The sequence below is a fragment of the Lontra canadensis genome, unplaced genomic scaffold (assembly GCF_010015895.1).
Source record: "Lontra canadensis isolate GAN:19392208 unplaced genomic scaffold, GSC_riverotter_1.0 scaffold55, whole genome shotgun sequence".
In the NCBI taxonomy this organism is placed as follows: Eukaryota; Metazoa; Chordata; class Mammalia; order Carnivora; family Mustelidae; genus Lontra; species Lontra canadensis.
Window position 1 is genome coordinate 4,875,993 of NW_022631049.1, and position 16,602 is coordinate 4,892,594.

Here is a 16,602-nt window from a genome sequence, read left to right on the forward strand (position 1 = left end):
GACAAAATTAAGCTATATATTGCTATCCAGATGCACCTCAAGATAGGAAAACATGGTCATTTTTCATATTTTAATTGCCTAATTTTTTCCTAAGGTAATTATTATTATTATTTTTTTAATGCCTAAATAGGTAACTGGTTCTTATTTCTCTGTCAGTTTTCCATTATATTGAAAACAGTTGACTGTGCTATTGACTTGGCTCCATTTTGTGACCTAAAAGCTCCGTTTCAGGGAGCCTGGGTGGCTCAGTCAACCGTCCAACTCTTGATTTTTGGTTCAGGTCATGTTCTCAGGGTTCTGGGATCAGCTGTGTCAGGCTCCCAGCAGAGAAGTCTTCTTGCCTCCCTTTCCCTCTGTGTCCCTCTCCCTGCCCTGCGAGCTCACACTCGCTCTCCCTCTCTCTAAAATACATAGGTAAATCTTGGGGGGGGGAATTAGAGCTCTGTTTCTTGAGACCCATGGTGCTGAGGCTGGGATTCATTGTGCTATATGGTGAGCAGTTGTGCACACGTTTGTCCGTGTGCAGATTGGGTCAGTGTGTGCTCATGGGTTTAAAGTGGTACCTGTGTATGGGTGACCCTGCCCATTTGTGTGTCTCCGGCTCTCTGTGTTCTGTTAACTAGTGTACCCTAGAAGAGCTCCTAGCACACAGCAGGGGCTGAAAACATTTCGCAGATAGCTGCATGTGCCACCGTGAACTTCTGTCCATCCATGCAGGAGGCTGCTCTCCCACTGTTTGAAAAATAAGAGTAGGGGGGCAAATGCCAGGTTGACAGCAATAGAGAGGAGCACCCCACGGAGACATGGCTGTTGTTCCCCAGGGGCCCCACTGCAATGTGTAAGTGCCCCTTGTTCTGGGTTATAGATGTAGCATGTAGAGGATTTTTTTTTTTCAAAGTAAATAGAATCATACTTTCAAAACTATAGAGAATTCGCTCTTAACAGGTGCCCTCTGCTGAACTCTTTGTGACATGAACATCTAACATAAGACGATGCCTAATTTGTTCCTGTTTTGTTTTAGGTGTAAATTTTTCTTAAAACATTATAAACTCTAATTAATCCTCATCATTCATTTGGATTTTTACATGAAGTACCTGACATTTTGTGTTTTGTATGTACTTACAGGTCATGTTCCTTGGGGAGCTGGAAGAAATATTGGATGTGATCGAACCCTCACAATTTGTTAAAATTCAAGAACCTTTGTTTAAACAAATTGCCAAGTGTGTATCTAGCCCCCATTTTCAGGTTAGTAGTAAAGAGAGGATGAACCGCAGTGGCCTGAGCAACAGATGTTATTTGGTTAAGTTTTATTTGTATTGAAAGACATGCCATGGGCACTAGCTGCTTGTTTTTTATTTGCTATTTTCTCATACAATAATAAATTTTATCATAACCACCTTTGTCTTGAACACGTGCAGTATGACAGCTCCTTTGATGGTGCTTTCTGCCTAGTAACTTTAGTTCTCATGATCACTCTCATGAACACCGAAGGTCCCAGTGGTAAAATAACTTGTCTCCAATAAAATGGCCGAGTAAGAGGTGGACTGCTAGGATTTATAGAATATAAGAGAGAATACAAAATAAAGCTTAAGAGGCAAGGAGAACACGCATATATACAGTGCTAGATGCCTTTCATACCTTATTTATAAATTTCACTTTATCCTACGAGGCTCTGCCCTCCCTGCTCACCCCCAACCCCGCTGTTTTCGAGACTCAGAATGATTTGCTTAAGGGCCGCAAGTTCCTAAGGAGTGAAGTCAGTTAGGTGTAGCTTCTTGTGAAAGCTGGTCACCTTCCCATGGCACCACTCTGCCTCCCTGTGGCCACTGCGGGGATCACAGGGAAGTGAACCTGACAACCTTTTTCTCAACTGGGGCTGCTTGTTGCAGAACACACGCAGGAGGGAAGGGGGTGATCTGGAGCGAAAGAAAATGTGTCAAGTTTTCTGTCCTTTCGCTGTCTAACTGAAGGTCCGAATCACAGACTTTGAAAATTAACTCTCCATATACTGCCTGCTGATTCGAAGGATGGTTCAGATTGTCGTTGGTAGCACAGAATCCCACAGCTAACGAGATAGACTCAGCAGTGGGCTTTTTCCCCAAGCTCTGGATTGTCTACCTCATTTTTCAGTTTTCATCAGGAGGTTTGACATTGTGGAAAGCAAGGAGCAGAAGCCCCCCCCCACCCCCTTTTCTTCCAGAAATCTCTTTTAAGATCACCAGGGAGGCTTAAGTGATGCACAGAAGCTTAGAAAGGAGACAAAGTGTCTAGTAAGCACGGCTGTGTCCACTCAGGCTGCTGTAACAAAATACTGCCAACTGGGTGGCTTATTAACAGCAGAAATTTATTTCTCTTGTTTCTGGAAGCTGGAAGTTTGAGATTGGGGTGCCATAGCACAGTTGAGTGAGGCCTGTCCTTTGAGTTGTGGTTTTCTTGTATCCTCACTTGGCAGAAGGGCTAATGGTCTCCCTGGAGCCTGTTTTGTTAGCACTAATCCCATTCATAAGGGCTCCAGGCTTGCGACTTCAGTACCTTCCAAAGCCCCCGCCCACCAATACCATCATCTTTGGAGATTAGGATCTCAACATATGAATTTTCTGGGGACAGAAGCTTTCAGGAGGCTTCTATAACAAAACACCACAGACCATGTGGCTTAAACCACAGAAACTTATTTCTCACAATGCTGGAGGCTGTAAGTCTGAGATCATAGTGCCAGCCTGGTCTGCTTCTGGTGAGGGCTCCCTCTCTGGCTTGCAGATGGCTGGCTGCCTTCTCACAGTGTCCTCACATGGCCTTCCTCGGTGTGTGTGTGAGGAAAGAGAAGATCTCTCTTTTCTTCCTCTTGAGACCACCAGGCCCTCTGGATTAGGACCCTGCCCTTATGACTTCATTTAACCTTAATTAACTTCTGGGAAGTCCTGTCTCCAGATACACTCATACTGGGGATTAGGGCTTCAATGATGAATTTGAGGGGACAGTTTTATTCATAGCAGAAAGAAAAGAGAATTTAAAATTATTTGGCCAAAGTAAAATTTAGAACAAAAGAAAAGACAGTAAAGAGGTTCTTCTTTACTCATTTGTTAAGTGTTTGTTGGTGCAGCCAGCAAACATTTTTTAAGTGCCACTCTGTGTAGCCACACGCCTTTCATTCCTTGCCCCCCGGTGTGGCATCGGGGTCAGAGTCTCCAGTCAGAGACTGCACCAATGTGCAAGGACGACAGTGGTCCCAGGAAAGTAATGATTCTGTCCTGATTCGGCTAATTTCTGCTTTGCATAAGCAGTGCTTTTCCTCTTTAAGGGGCTTTACTGGATACTGATTTACTCTCTGAAAGTGATTTTGCATGGCAACAAACAGATACACATGGCCTCCAGGCAGGGGTTTACCTACTCTGGGCTCATTTTCCTCACTTGCCCAATGGAAATAATGGTCCTTACGCTATGTGCTGGTTGTGAGGATTAAATGAGATAATATGTATGTGAAACACTTAGCACAGTGCCTGGCATAGGGTAAACATTGAGTAATGATTATTTTCTTTGTACTCTCAGAGTCTAGTGCCTCATGAGTCCCAGGATTTTTTTTTTTTTTTTTTTTTGAAACAAGTTCAATAATGTAAGTGGAAAGGCTTAATTTCTCAGAGTCTCCTGGTGGGTACATCTTATACCATGTCATTAAATTAAATTATTAAATTTAAGTTTAATTTAAATTTAATTTATTAAATTAGAATGTAATTTCTTAATCTGGATGGATGAACAAAGCCACTCTTTTTTTTTTTTTTTCCCTTTTAAAAACTCTCTCTAAAAGGAGATCTTAACTTTTTTGAGATTTTTGGTTTGACTACTTTTTAGATTGTTGGTTATTTTTTTTGAGGTCTTCCTTTGAAATCATAGAGTCAGTTGGATAGCATGGTGGTCAAAGAAAAACAGATTGGAGATGGCAAGCAGGTGCGTGTACAGTCAGTGTCTCTGAGTCCAAAAACAGTGACTCCCATCCAGCTTACCCAGTTCAAAGAAAGGGACCGGAAATAAACTTTGGAAAGAGTCTGGTCACTCGTCTTGAGTCCCAGTTTTCACCTTCCCAACAGGGTGACCTTGTGAGGATATTAGTCTCTCTGAGCCTCAGCTTTTTTGTCTGTACAGTAAACCCAAGGGCACCTAGTCCTGGCGGTAAGGATGGCACATTCTGCCTACAGTAGGCCCCATGGCTGGCCAGAGAAGAAAGGTGCTTACTGAATAAGAATGTTCTCCAGAGATGAGCAGCTAGATTTTCCCAAATACCAGCTTTGTGCTGGCGCCTTAGGGTGATTGGAAGTGTGTGAGATGAAAGAAACGAGCCAGAAGAGGGTTAAAGACACGGACAGCAGTGTGCATCTAGAAGTAAAGAAGAGATGTTTGGAGTTCAGGGGCTGGCTGGGGAAAATGTGGAATCAGATGAAATGGGCGCTATAAAAAGGATAACATAAAGAAATAGGCAGGAAAATTTTTTTCCTTCCGCAAATTGATGAACCACTTTAGAAATTTCTGAAATTGAAATCCATAAAAATGTAAAGTGTGATAAATATTTAACTTCACATTTGATTGAATGATAGAAAAAACAGTCTTAAAATGTTTTTGTAGAGATTTTAAATTTTGCTTTATCAGTCTCTTTCTCTCTCTTAATATTTTTTTTTCTTTTTTTTTTCAAAGGTGGCAGAAAGGGCCCTGTATTATTGGAATAATGAATACATCATGAGTTTGATAGAAGAAAACTCCAATGTCATCCTTCCCATCATGTTTTCCAGTCTTTATAGGATTTCAAAAGAACATTGGAATCCGTAGGTTTTCAGTTTCTCCCTTCTTCTCTCCCTCCCTTCCCATTCTTCCTTCCTCCACTTTCCTTCCTTCCCTCTCCTTTCCTTCTCTCTTTCCCTCCTCCTCTTTTGCTTAATAAAATGCCTTGAGTGCTTGCTATGTGCCAGATGCTGTGCATGTTGGTAAAGATTGGTAAAGACAGATACATGAAAATGCCCATCTGTTAGAAATTCACTGACCAGTGTTAGGGAGACTCACAAGCAGATAGTTTAACATAACAGCATTTAAAAAACACTGTTTTGTAAAGTATCTGTTTACTGGAGGGGTTCCTGATTTGCTTGTGAATGTAGCAGAACTATTTTGGGGATACTGTGGAATGAGAGGAGGGGTTTGTGGATATTGGTGGGGCAGTAATGCTCAAACCAAGTCTTACAGGAATACGGCAGGTGGATGGGATGGGGGGTGGGCTTTGGTAGTGTGGGTCTCTTCTTCACATTAGAAGGCCCCAAAATGTAAGTCACCTGTCAGGTTTTGAAACGTGTGAATTTGAAAGGGCTAAAGTACCTCGTCTTTTGGGGAGGATGCTGGAAGATGGGGCTAAAAAGGGGGCTGCAGCCCACGTGCACCTTCACCAGTGGAAGATAAGGAAACACTTAGGAGTCGTAAAGAGGAACATGCTTGAATTGATTTGCATTTTAGCATGATGCATTTCTTAAAAACCAACTCAGTCATTGTTCATGTTCTCTCCAAATTTGCCAAAGTTTGTTACTAGAACTTGTAAACAGTGAAGACTCATCATCTAGGTCACCCACTCATCTAGGTCTTGAGGACCTAGAGAGTGGTTCTGGCGAGAGTCTGTCACTGCCCAGTGTTCTGTATTGGCCCTTCTCCACCTGTGCCCGTTGTCCGTGAGAAGGTCATTCACCCCAGCAGAAGGGGAGCTGAAGTTTTCCTTTTAATGGGCACAGGGCAGAAGCAACACAGCAAATACATTTACGTTTTGGAAGCATCAAACCCATGGTTTATTTCACCTATGGCCTAACTTACCAGTGCTTTCTTCAGCAGCATTGGTTGCTAGTTTGTAGCAAAACAAGAGTAAGGCACATTTTTGCAAAGGGCAATATTTAGAGTCTACTTGGAAGACACCAAGCCTGTCACGGTCACTGTCCTCATGTTGTCAAGAGCTTATTCTTCCTCTTGATAAAGATGTGCTGCCATTTTGGCCATTTAGCTGTTTCATAGCTAATAGGAGCCATCACCAGCTTGCCAGTCACCTTACCAGAGTATGTGTTGGGTCAGCAAGGAGACTTAACTGAAACAAATCACAACTAGAAACTTAACGCGTAGTAAACTACCCAGCTTACAGAGGTTACAGAGGTTATATGAATAACATATATATTATTTGTTACCATGAGAACAGGTTTTGATTTTGATGAATTATGTGTATTATCACTTTAAAAATCAAATTCTAGGTGTGCCTGGGTGGTTCAGTCAGTTAAGCATCCAACTCTTGACTTTGGCTCAGGTCATGATCTCAGCGTTGTGAGGTCAAGCCCTGCGTCGGTCTCTGCGATGGGCGTAGAGCCTGCTTTAGATTCTCTCCCTTTGCCCTTCCCCCCACCTCTCTCTCACTGCCCCCCCATGCCTCTCTCCCCATCTCCCTTTCTAAATAAATAAGTATAATAAAGCATTCTGTGCAAATTTAAGTCTCTAAGGTTAGTCCTAGCACAGGTGCTCCTTTTCAGGGTGAAGTGGCTTTATTTTTATACTTGTCTTCTTACTAAATGAAGTTAACAAGTGCCCACAGGCAAGTCTATTCTGGGTACCCGTGATTAGAAGGGCAAAATTAGATTTTTCTTTTTCTGATCCTGTCAACCCCTCAGAAAGATGTCTTGCCTCGAACAGTAAAGAATAGAGCTCTCTCGCCGTGGAAATGAACCACAGGTCCTTTCTAGTTGTTCCAGCCGAGAAGGGATGGGGATTCTGCAATACAAGGAATTCATTCTGGCGCAGGTGGTGCTCTGGCTTTCTCGGTGCACGTCCCGTCCTGTAAGACTAACCAACACGTTCTCTTTTCTCTGTGCTTCCCAGGGCTATCGTGGCGCTAGTGTACAATGTGTTGAAGGCCTTTATGGAAATGAACAGCACCATGTTTGATGAGCTGACAGCCACATACAAGTCAGATCGTCAGCGGTAACTTTTTAAAGCTTTTTTGTCAGCTGTGCATAAAACTGTTGCGTTCTTTCCTTGCTCTTTGCTGCAGTTGCCTAATTGCACCCGAAATCCTAAGCAGCACAGTTTAATTTATTTATATGTTCATTTTTGCATGCTCATTAGCTGTGTCTTCATGAGCTTGCCAGGAGGTAACAAAGTATCATTTTAAGAAAGGCTGCTTTCCTCCTTCCCTTCCATAATGTTTCTCTTCTGCCTCAGGGTTAAGGGCCTGGCATGTCATGCATATTTCAGGGATGTTTCCTGCTCCCCGGGGGTGGTTTGCTATGGGGTTCACTCCCATTCTGAACTTATTTGAACTGGAGTTAGAAGCACATCTTGTGTAATTTACCCAGCAGCAGGAGGGGTGAGGCACCATTTTTGTTTAGTTCTTTGGCCCAGAACTAACTTACTGCTCCAGAACACAAGTTCATTAGGATTTAAAGGACAATGAAAAGAATATGGAAGTAAAGAGTCTGGTATTCTAGCAATCTTGAAATGTTTGAGACCAAAAATAAGGAAGAACCAGTTGAACTCTTTACATAAACACTTATGGCTTAGTAAGGCCTTTCTTGATTTCAGTTACATGATTTTTCAACTTTGTTATTTCTTGTTCAACATGTCCAACTTCCCAAAAGATGTTGTCTTGGTTCGTTTGGTCTGCTAATAACAAAATATCACCAAGTTATGGGTAACTTTTAAACAACAGAAATTTTTATCTCTGAGTTCTGGAGGCAGGAAGCCAAGGTTGTGGTACTAGCCTGGTTGGATAAGGGCTTTCTTTCTGATTCTTAGCCAGCCCCTTCTCACCATGTCTCATGTGATAGGAGAGGACAGTGAATCTCAGTGGGATCTCTTTTATAAGGTCACTAATGCCAATCACAAGGGCCCCAACCTTATGACCTAATCATCTCTCAAAAGTGCAACTGCTGAGCCCATCACCCAGAGGGTGAGGATCTCAACCTAGGAATTTTGGGTGGGACAGGACACAAATATTCAGACCATGGGATTGATACACTTGGTGACCTTGAGGAAAGTCTAGAGAGCTTGTTAATAGTTGGGCTTCTGGTTTGGCTTGGATCCAGAAGCAAATGTCAGCTTTGTGTATTACAAAACCATGTATTAGAAGATCCCAGGGATGTGTACGAGTGAGTGTTCATACCCAAGGCCTTGCTGAACCTCCTGATCAAAGCTGTCTGTGGTTGCCTTGCTTCTTCGCTTTGCCTGATTTTGCATGTGTTACTTGCATTTTACTGATAAAAAGAGCAATGAGGGAAAAGATTTTGTGGCGGGGTAAAGGACTATCACAGTGATTTTTTTTTTTTTTTACAAAAATTACCAGGATCTGGTTATATTGAAGAGCAATTTAATTATGGAATATGGCAAGTGTTCAGCTATAGACAGAAGAAGCTGGGATATTTTATACAATATTGGAATAAGTATCAGTTATGGGATATGTTGTACCATACTTGTAATTTAAAGAACTTTTAAATTTTTACAGGTGTTGTAAATCATTACATTTGTAACCCTCCTCGTGTCAAACTTCAAGTCTTTAAAAATGTCATCTAAGTAGAGGAAATAAAGAGCACATTCTCATACTGTGGCATACCATTAAAGAATGTGTTGTACATAATGTCCTTTCTCTTTATAGCAACCAAAAACCCATAATGATTATCCTAGTCAATAAGGATTAAATAAAAATCTGTAGAGTCCAGTTAAGACAAATGAAGACCTTATTTCTAAAATATTCAAATGAAATTAAATTAATATTTATTGAGTTTCAGTGGTAAAACTGTTTTCTGATCATTTATCGTCTAAGCTAAATAGACCAAATTCTTGGAAAAGGTACTGTTGACCAAGGGGTCCAAGAATAGACACAGCAGAGTTGATTCTGAAGATCTAGTGTATTAGAGCGACTTACTGTGAGTGGACTTTAACGAGAGAAGGATTTTTTTAAGTAAGGGTAGTATTTTGTCAAACGAGCTATAGCAGATTGTACTGAATAGACAGTTGGCTTCTCCCTGGATGTGGGAACAGGAAAAGAGAAAGGAGAGATTTATTTGGTGCTCTTAGAGAAGAATTACCTGGAGGAGTTTATTTCTGGATGGCACCAAATTGAAATGTTTTGGAGTAGATCAAATTTTTTTTTTAAAGCTTTATTTATTTATTTGACAGACAGAGATCACAAGTAGGTGGAGAGGCAGGCAGAGAGAGAGAGAGAGAGAGAGAGGAGGAAGCAGGCTCCCCATGGAGCAGAGAGCCCAATGTGGGGCTTGATCCCAGGACCCTGGGATCATGACCCGAGCCGAAGGCAGAGGCTTTAATCCACTGAGCCACCCAGGCGCCCCTCAAATTTTTTTTTTTAATTAAGATATAATGTATTATTAGACCTGGGGTACAGGTCTGTGAATTGTTGGGCTTCTACACTTCACAACCCTCACCATAGCACATATCCTCCCCAGTGTCCATAACCCAACCACCCTCTCCCTATCCTCCTCCTCCCGCCCCCCCCGCCCGCCCTGGCAACCCTCAGTTGGTTTTGTGAGTCTCTTATGGTTTGTCTCCCTCCCGATCCCATCTTGTTTCATTTTTTTCCTTCCCTATCCCCCAGACCCCCCACTTTGCCTCTCAAATTCTTCATATCAGGGAGATCATATGATAAGTCTTTCTCTGAATCTTATTTCACTCAGCATAATACCCTCCAGTTCCATTCATGTTGTTGCAAATGTTAAGATTTCATTTCTTTTGATGGCTGCACAGTATTCCATTGTATATATATACATTTTGTGTGTGTATGTGTGTATATGTATCTATATACACCACATCTTCTTTATCCATTCATTTGTTGATGGACGTCTAGGTTCTTTCCATCGTTTGGCTATTGTGGACATTGCTGCTATAAACATTTGGGTGCACATGCCCCTTTGGATCACTACATTTGTATCTTTAGGGTAAATACCCAGTAGTTCGATTGCTGGGTTGTAGGGCAGCTCTATTTTCAACTTTCTGAGGAACCTCCATGCTGTTTTCCAGAGTGGCTGCACCAGCTTGCATTCCCACCAACAGTGTAGGAAGGTTCCCCTTTCTCTGCAGTAGATCAAATTTTTATACAAATCTGAAAATAGTGAGTGGAATAACTAGCACTGCTAAGATACCTATGCCAGCATTTGTGCTATGTGAAATTGAAATTGGAAGAGAATTGACAGTATCCCTATCCCTAGCAGGACAGTGTGGTTAAGCTTTAAAATTCCCACCTACAGGGAGAGAGAAAAAGAAAAGTAGGAAAGAATGGGACGACAGTAACTATTTCAGAAATATTTAGAATTTTTGAAGATGAAGTTGTCAGTATAAAAGATGTTTAATAACTCAGCATAAAGTTCATCTGGAAGAAAAGCCCCACAGGATAAATTTTATTGAATGCCATAAAACTTTTGATCAAAGATGCGACTGAAATGTTTCAGTAGCAAGATGAGTGTTTTAATGATGTCAGCACTTAATTTAAACTTCAGATTAGGTCAGTATGAACCTAACATATATTTAACCTGTGTTTTAGTTGAAGAAAGTTCTTAGGCCCTTGCTTACCACCTTCTTTTCCATCCAAATAAAAAGGTTATCAGTGTTCCATGATAACGTTTATTTAGACCTAGTATTATTCCTTTACCGAGAAACCAAAAATGATTAATTTAACCGAACAGCTTACAGTCAAGAATCTGGAATTCATAATGATGAGAGGATCATCTAATTTTGTCCCTATTGCTCTTTAAAATACCATGTTTCAGGGTCAAAATTACCCAATAGATAATCATTTCAAAAATTGTTAGGGGCGGAGAAGAGCTGATTTTAGGGAAACAAATGCTACTGGGGCACAATCTTCCTCGTCTCTGCAAGTTGGTTTCTTTTGTAACAAAGTGGATCTCCCCAGTGGAGACCCCAGTGGTCTCCAGCAGTGACTGGGGTGACATCTTTAGAGCAGTGTAATGAGATGAGATGAGACTCAGCTTTCAATTCCATAGAAAAAAGTCTTAGAAAAGAACTTTACTAAGAGATGTTGTAAATGAAGATTTGCGTAAATGGGCTAGGAAGACTGATTTTAAAAATGTCAATTCTTACCAAGTTATAAGCATGATGTAATCCTAAACATCATTTGAATTTTGGGGGCATATGAAGAATAAAGTCTAAACTTCATCACGAATTTGCCCCAAAAAAGGAATAGCAAAGACAACTTGTTCAATTACTAAAATGCATTACCAAGTGGCTGGCAATTCAAAGTGTTATTTTGTTGGAAGAATGGCAAGTTAGTTGAACAAAGCAGGTATGTGTAGGTATGTGCATAATAAAAATAAAGAACCCAAACTTAATGGGATGGGAATGAAATAACCAATGAATGGTTCTGGGAAGATTAACTGTATGGGACAAAATTATACTAGACCCGTAAATCACAAGATAAAGATAACTTAAAGAGAAATATAAAAAAGGAAAGCATAAAATGTAATAGAGAAGATGATTATTTAATCTTGGGACGCAAAAGACCTTTTAAGTATAATAAAGGAGATTTTACAAATACAAATTGTACAACTTAGTTGAGAAAAAATTAAATGTAAAATTAAAAGGCAAACAGCAAACTAGAAGAACATTCTTAAACCGAGGAACTGTTATCACGCTGTATAAAAATACTAAACAAATGTTTACTAAATGATGTTTTTGTTGGTTAAATGTACTGTTCTGAAATCATTAGGGAAAAACAGAGCAGATTATTTTAGATAATAGTAAAAGAAAATGATATTACCTTATTGGAAATAAATGCTTTAGATTGGCCATTCAAAAAAAAATTGTTATGGCCTTTGAAATTCATATTGTGCATATTGTAGTCCAGATATCTGAAACTAGTTCAGGATACAAGGCCTGAATTGCCGAAATAATTAATTATGAAATGATAATATTAGTTATTATATTACATAATTAAATATTTCCTCTGACTTATGGAATGGGAATGTAAGATTACTTAGGTATTTCTAGAGATTTTTTTCAGGAGAGTGGATGAATTAATTTGTGTTGCTATCGATATCAGATAATTTTTTTTAAAAAATTGGTGATGACATTAAAAAATATGAGGCTTTGGACTTATATATGTGTTTTACTTAACCTATGTGGGCTTCCCTAAGTAAATATTTTATTGTAATTGAAGTTAAATCCTTGCTGGGTGAAGTAGCACAAGGACCATATCCCCCATGCCAGAGAGGGCATGAATTATATGAATTTATAGATTCACAAATATTATCTGAGTCTGTTGTTTAGTGGATCATCACAGTATGAGAAAGCTAGGGACAGCAGTGAATTATTTTTAATAGGAATTGACTTAATTTACAGTATAGTCATATATATTCCTCTATTTTATACTTTCTACCTGGTTGATGTTAAAATTAACATCCTTTCTTTTATAAAACTATGGTGATCTAAAATGTCCTTGACAAATAAAATTTGTTGACCGTAATTTGGACATTCAGTTTTTCAGTCAAATTTACCAGACAGTGAAATCTGAAAATCTGGAAATTGCTAGTCAACTTGATATTGAACCAAATTTGAAGGCTTGGAACATTAAAAATTTGATTCATAATAATGTAAACGATCCTTCCAGATCATTAAAACTGAAATCACAAAAGAACATTTCATTTGGTCATATATATAGGTACAAAATAAAATTGTGGTTTATTAATACCAGTAAGAACAAGATTCTGCTAAAGAGTTTAATACACTTAGTGTAGGGGAAATAGAATACTTAAAGGGGAAGTGTATTTTCTTGTCCTATGACTTTGTATCAGTATAATCTCTAGCATTCCCTTTTGAGAAACTATTTGGAGACAGAAAATTAAATTTTAACTAGACCCTGTGTAAAAATCATTTAATGTGTCTTTGGATCTCTAAGATAACAGATACATAGAAATGATCCCCATTTTTGTTTTGAAGTTAATTTTCATCAGTAAGCTAAGTATAAAGGAATATTCATGTGAAATCTTAAAATTAGTCTTGTCATCTCTTGCTCAGTACATTGATACTCCTTTTCTGTGCATGTAAGTATCAAGGGGAAAAAAAAGCAAGAGAAGAACCAAAAAGAGAAAACACCCACAAGCTTAATGCCAAACTTTTCAAAGACTACTTGTGAAACCTACATGGGGGAAAAGTATGTCAAAGGGGCAGTATTGTTAGATAATCTTTTCTGACTTTCCTAGTTGTTTACCTTATATTCTGTTTTCTCCCCAGTGAGAAAAAGAAAGAAAAAGAGCGTGAAGAACTGTGGAAAAAACTGGAGGATCTGGAATTAAAGAGAGGGCTTAGGCGTGATGGCATAATTCCAACTTAACAGAAACAATGACAGCAACATCACTAACCTGTGGAGTCACACATTTATGTAGTAGAAGATGGAGCAACAGTTTTCTGTATTGTACAACTTTGCAGTAGATTTCACATTTGTTTCATTATTACAACAGCACTGTATATACCTGTCTCTAAGTAACGGAAAAAAAAAATAAGGACTTCAATCCAAAGTTTGGACAGTAGATGGACTTCTCAGAACTTTGCAAACATGATCATTGTTCTAACCCTCTTTAAAAAACAAAAAAGCAGTCTTCAAAGATCTGTTGATGAAATTGCTATGTTAAAATTCTATTATCAGGAGTTCCTTATTTATCCTTAGCAGAGAGTATGAAACAATTTTCAAATGTGAACAATCTTAAATTTAGCTTGTCTTTCTGCTAAGCTGTTAAATGTATTTATAGTAATGGAAGAAAAAAAAAAAGACTGTCATTTCCTTATAAGTTTGTATAACATCCTCCTCTGGATAACTTGACTGTAATTTAACATCTTTTCCTTTTGCACATCTTCATGAGTTGAATGTCCATGTGGAATGGGGCCAAGAATTGTAAAGGTCCCTGATAAAAGTTTTGTTGGCTGGAGTGAACATCTTTCCAGTAACCAGGTAGTCCTGGTACTCCTTTAGTTTTAAAATTAGGAGTAAAAGAGAAGAGGTGATAAACATAGTAGGGAAGGGAATTTTGGATTCCTGCATCAGTTTATGGTGAATCCAAATCAATGTCTTGAATCCTTTGAAAACAGGCCCTGGGACATCATAGGCTTCAGTACCTGACCAGTATTAGTTGCATACATCATTGAGCACACACACCAGAGATGTTCGAGAAATGTCAGAAAACATCTTTTTGGACCATTTTGTAATAAGAAAGACAAACACTAAACAGTACAACCATGAAATTGATCGCCAGGATTGCGAATCTAATTGGGAAGAGAGTTGAGCAAACAGCTTGGACTGTTTGGAGTTGTTGCCTTACTTTTTAATATGTATTTATAAAGTATTCCAGCAAAAGAGGATGTAGCCTCTGGGAAAAAAACAAACGTATTACAGTGTTTTTTGTAGATTCTCGTTCTATATCTCATCACAGCGCCAGCCCTGTTTTTAGCCGGAAAGGATTCAGGATAAACATTACTATGCATTCTGAATTGGATGCGTATTCCTAACTACTGTATTTGTTACCAAAAGTGGTTCTACAAATGCTACTGAAAAAAATCTGGAAATCCCTAATGTCCTGAGTATTAATAATAAAGTTTAAAAATGCTTTTCTATCCAAGGTGCATTGTGACCAAATTGTTTAAGAAAAAAAATGAAAAACAAAACAAAATTTAGGGCTGTATTATACATACACCTTATTGGCTCTCTGCTTTGTATTTAGAAGAGGAATCTGACATCTTGGGGAGATAAAATGCCGATGAAATTTGTGTCCAGTATGTACTTACCTGATGCAGTTGCGTTATTATGTACTGAAAGATAACATGTTTTGGAATTTATTTTCAGGATGCTTTTGCTTGTTATGGACATGGCCGCAGTGAGTTGATAATCCTAAACCATCACCTCCAGCAGTATTCGTGGCCTAGAGCTGATTCTGTGTTCATGTACTGAATTGTGATAGTAGCAAACATGAACATACGAACTGTTGTTGCTCTTAATAGAAATATAATATCAACATGGACTTGTATATTCTCTTCCTTCCACTTAAATATAAAGTAGAATATGCAGTTTTATTGTTTCCAAGGAAAAGGTGGGGGGGGGGAACCGCTGACCTTTCTCCCCTATTAAGCGTTTCAGGATTATCAGGTCACAGTTTGTGCATAAAAGTCCACTAAGGATGGATATTGTCATCTCAGTAACTTTGTAAGACAAAAACAAAACTTGGCTATTAATTCTGAAAAAGAAACAGCCGTAAAAGAGTCATATGCAACACCCAACACAACATGGTTTAATGGAATGTAGAGTTTTTTTTTTAAGAGCATTAATGGGGATTCAATGTGAAGCTGGCAGGAGCTGCCAAAATGAAACAACTTACTTTAAAAGTGTCGGAGCAAAGGTGCAAGTTCAAACACTAAAGATAAAAAATAAATTTGTAACAAATCATCTCCGTTAGCCCTTTTGATTTGAGCCCGTTAGCTTTGACTCTGCATTACGTTTTTGACAGTATAAACTTTTGTTTGCCATCAATTCATCTTTCTAGACCGAATACATTAAAGTCACAAGTTTATGAAATATCTCTGCCCATTACAATGAAATGCAGTCATTTGAAATGAGAAAGACGAGGATCCCGTTTTGCACCTTTCCCTGACCTCCGAGTTACGGTGAGGACTGCACAGATACCCTTGATGTTAATTCTGTATTTTGATCATTCCAAACTGAGAAGAACAAAGCCAAATTTTAGACATATTTACAGACGCAATTATAAATATATGTCTAAAATGTATAGGGCAACTTCTGAGAAGAAACACTGTCTTTTCTTTTTTAACCGAAAGTGACAATGTGACGTTTGTCATGTTGTGTCCGGTGACGCAGAATAACTGAGGTGATCTGACCGTTGCACTATGTGACATAGTTCAGGCTGTACTTGCTGCATTTACAGCAGCCCTCTCTCCCTCTGTCCTTTCCCACATTTCTGCTGTTGCTGCAACTTGAGTTCGTTGTGACAAATGCATCTTTGTGTTATATTTTGTTCGCTTCATAATTTCCAGAACTATATATAAATATATTTTTTAAATAGCGAATATTGTAGTTAGTGAGTGATGGTCACTCCAACCTCATCCCCGCCATATTGGTTCCAGGGGTGGGATAAAGAGTGTCTTTGGAAGAACAAAACAAAACAAAAAACCCTGTGGTTTAGAATGATGCTGGGGCCTGGCTTGGGGGCCCCGAACAACCATGTGAGTGAACTGACCCATCTCTTCCTTTGAATCAAGCATGCATTCCTTTTCTCATTGTGCAAGTGTCCCCAGTTGTTTCCCTTCAGTGTTGAGTTTTCGTTCTTTTAAATCTTATTATATTTTGCTCTCCCTGACATCTGTTTTTTATAAAATAAAATAAAAAATAAAAAAAGTAAGAAATAAATAATACCCTCGATGCCGCTGGATACTCACAAGCAGGGTTATGCTCCTTCATCTTGGGCTTGCTCGCCTAAATGGAAGGGTTTAATTTATTTTGTACCTCCTATGCGTGGGACAGTCCAGGGTGCAGAGCCAGGAACTGCTTGTAATTGCACCTGCTATACTTACATG

General features: G+C 39.1%; 1 protein-coding gene across 3 annotated transcripts in view; it reads left to right on the forward strand.

The window, feature by feature from the left end:
* Positions 1-16,196, forward strand: part of PPP2R5E (protein phosphatase 2 regulatory subunit B'epsilon) — a 143,491-nt gene extending 127,295 nt beyond the window's left edge. The window contains exons 11-14 of one of the 3 annotated variants that reach the window (XM_032875239.1): positions 1,126-1,245; positions 4,684-4,811; positions 6,880-6,981; positions 13,258-16,196. In XM_032875239.1, coding sequence (XP_032731130.1) covers positions 1,126-1,245; positions 4,684-4,811; positions 6,880-6,981; positions 13,258-13,357 — 450 coding nt within the window. In that variant the 3' untranslated portion in view covers positions 13,358-16,196. The remainder of the gene's footprint in view (positions 1-1,125; positions 1,246-4,683; positions 4,812-6,879; positions 6,982-13,257) is intronic. The other 2 variants (XM_032875240.1, XM_032875238.1) reach the window with 2 other exon arrangements.
* The last annotated feature ends 406 nt before the right edge of the window (positions 16,197-16,602 follow it).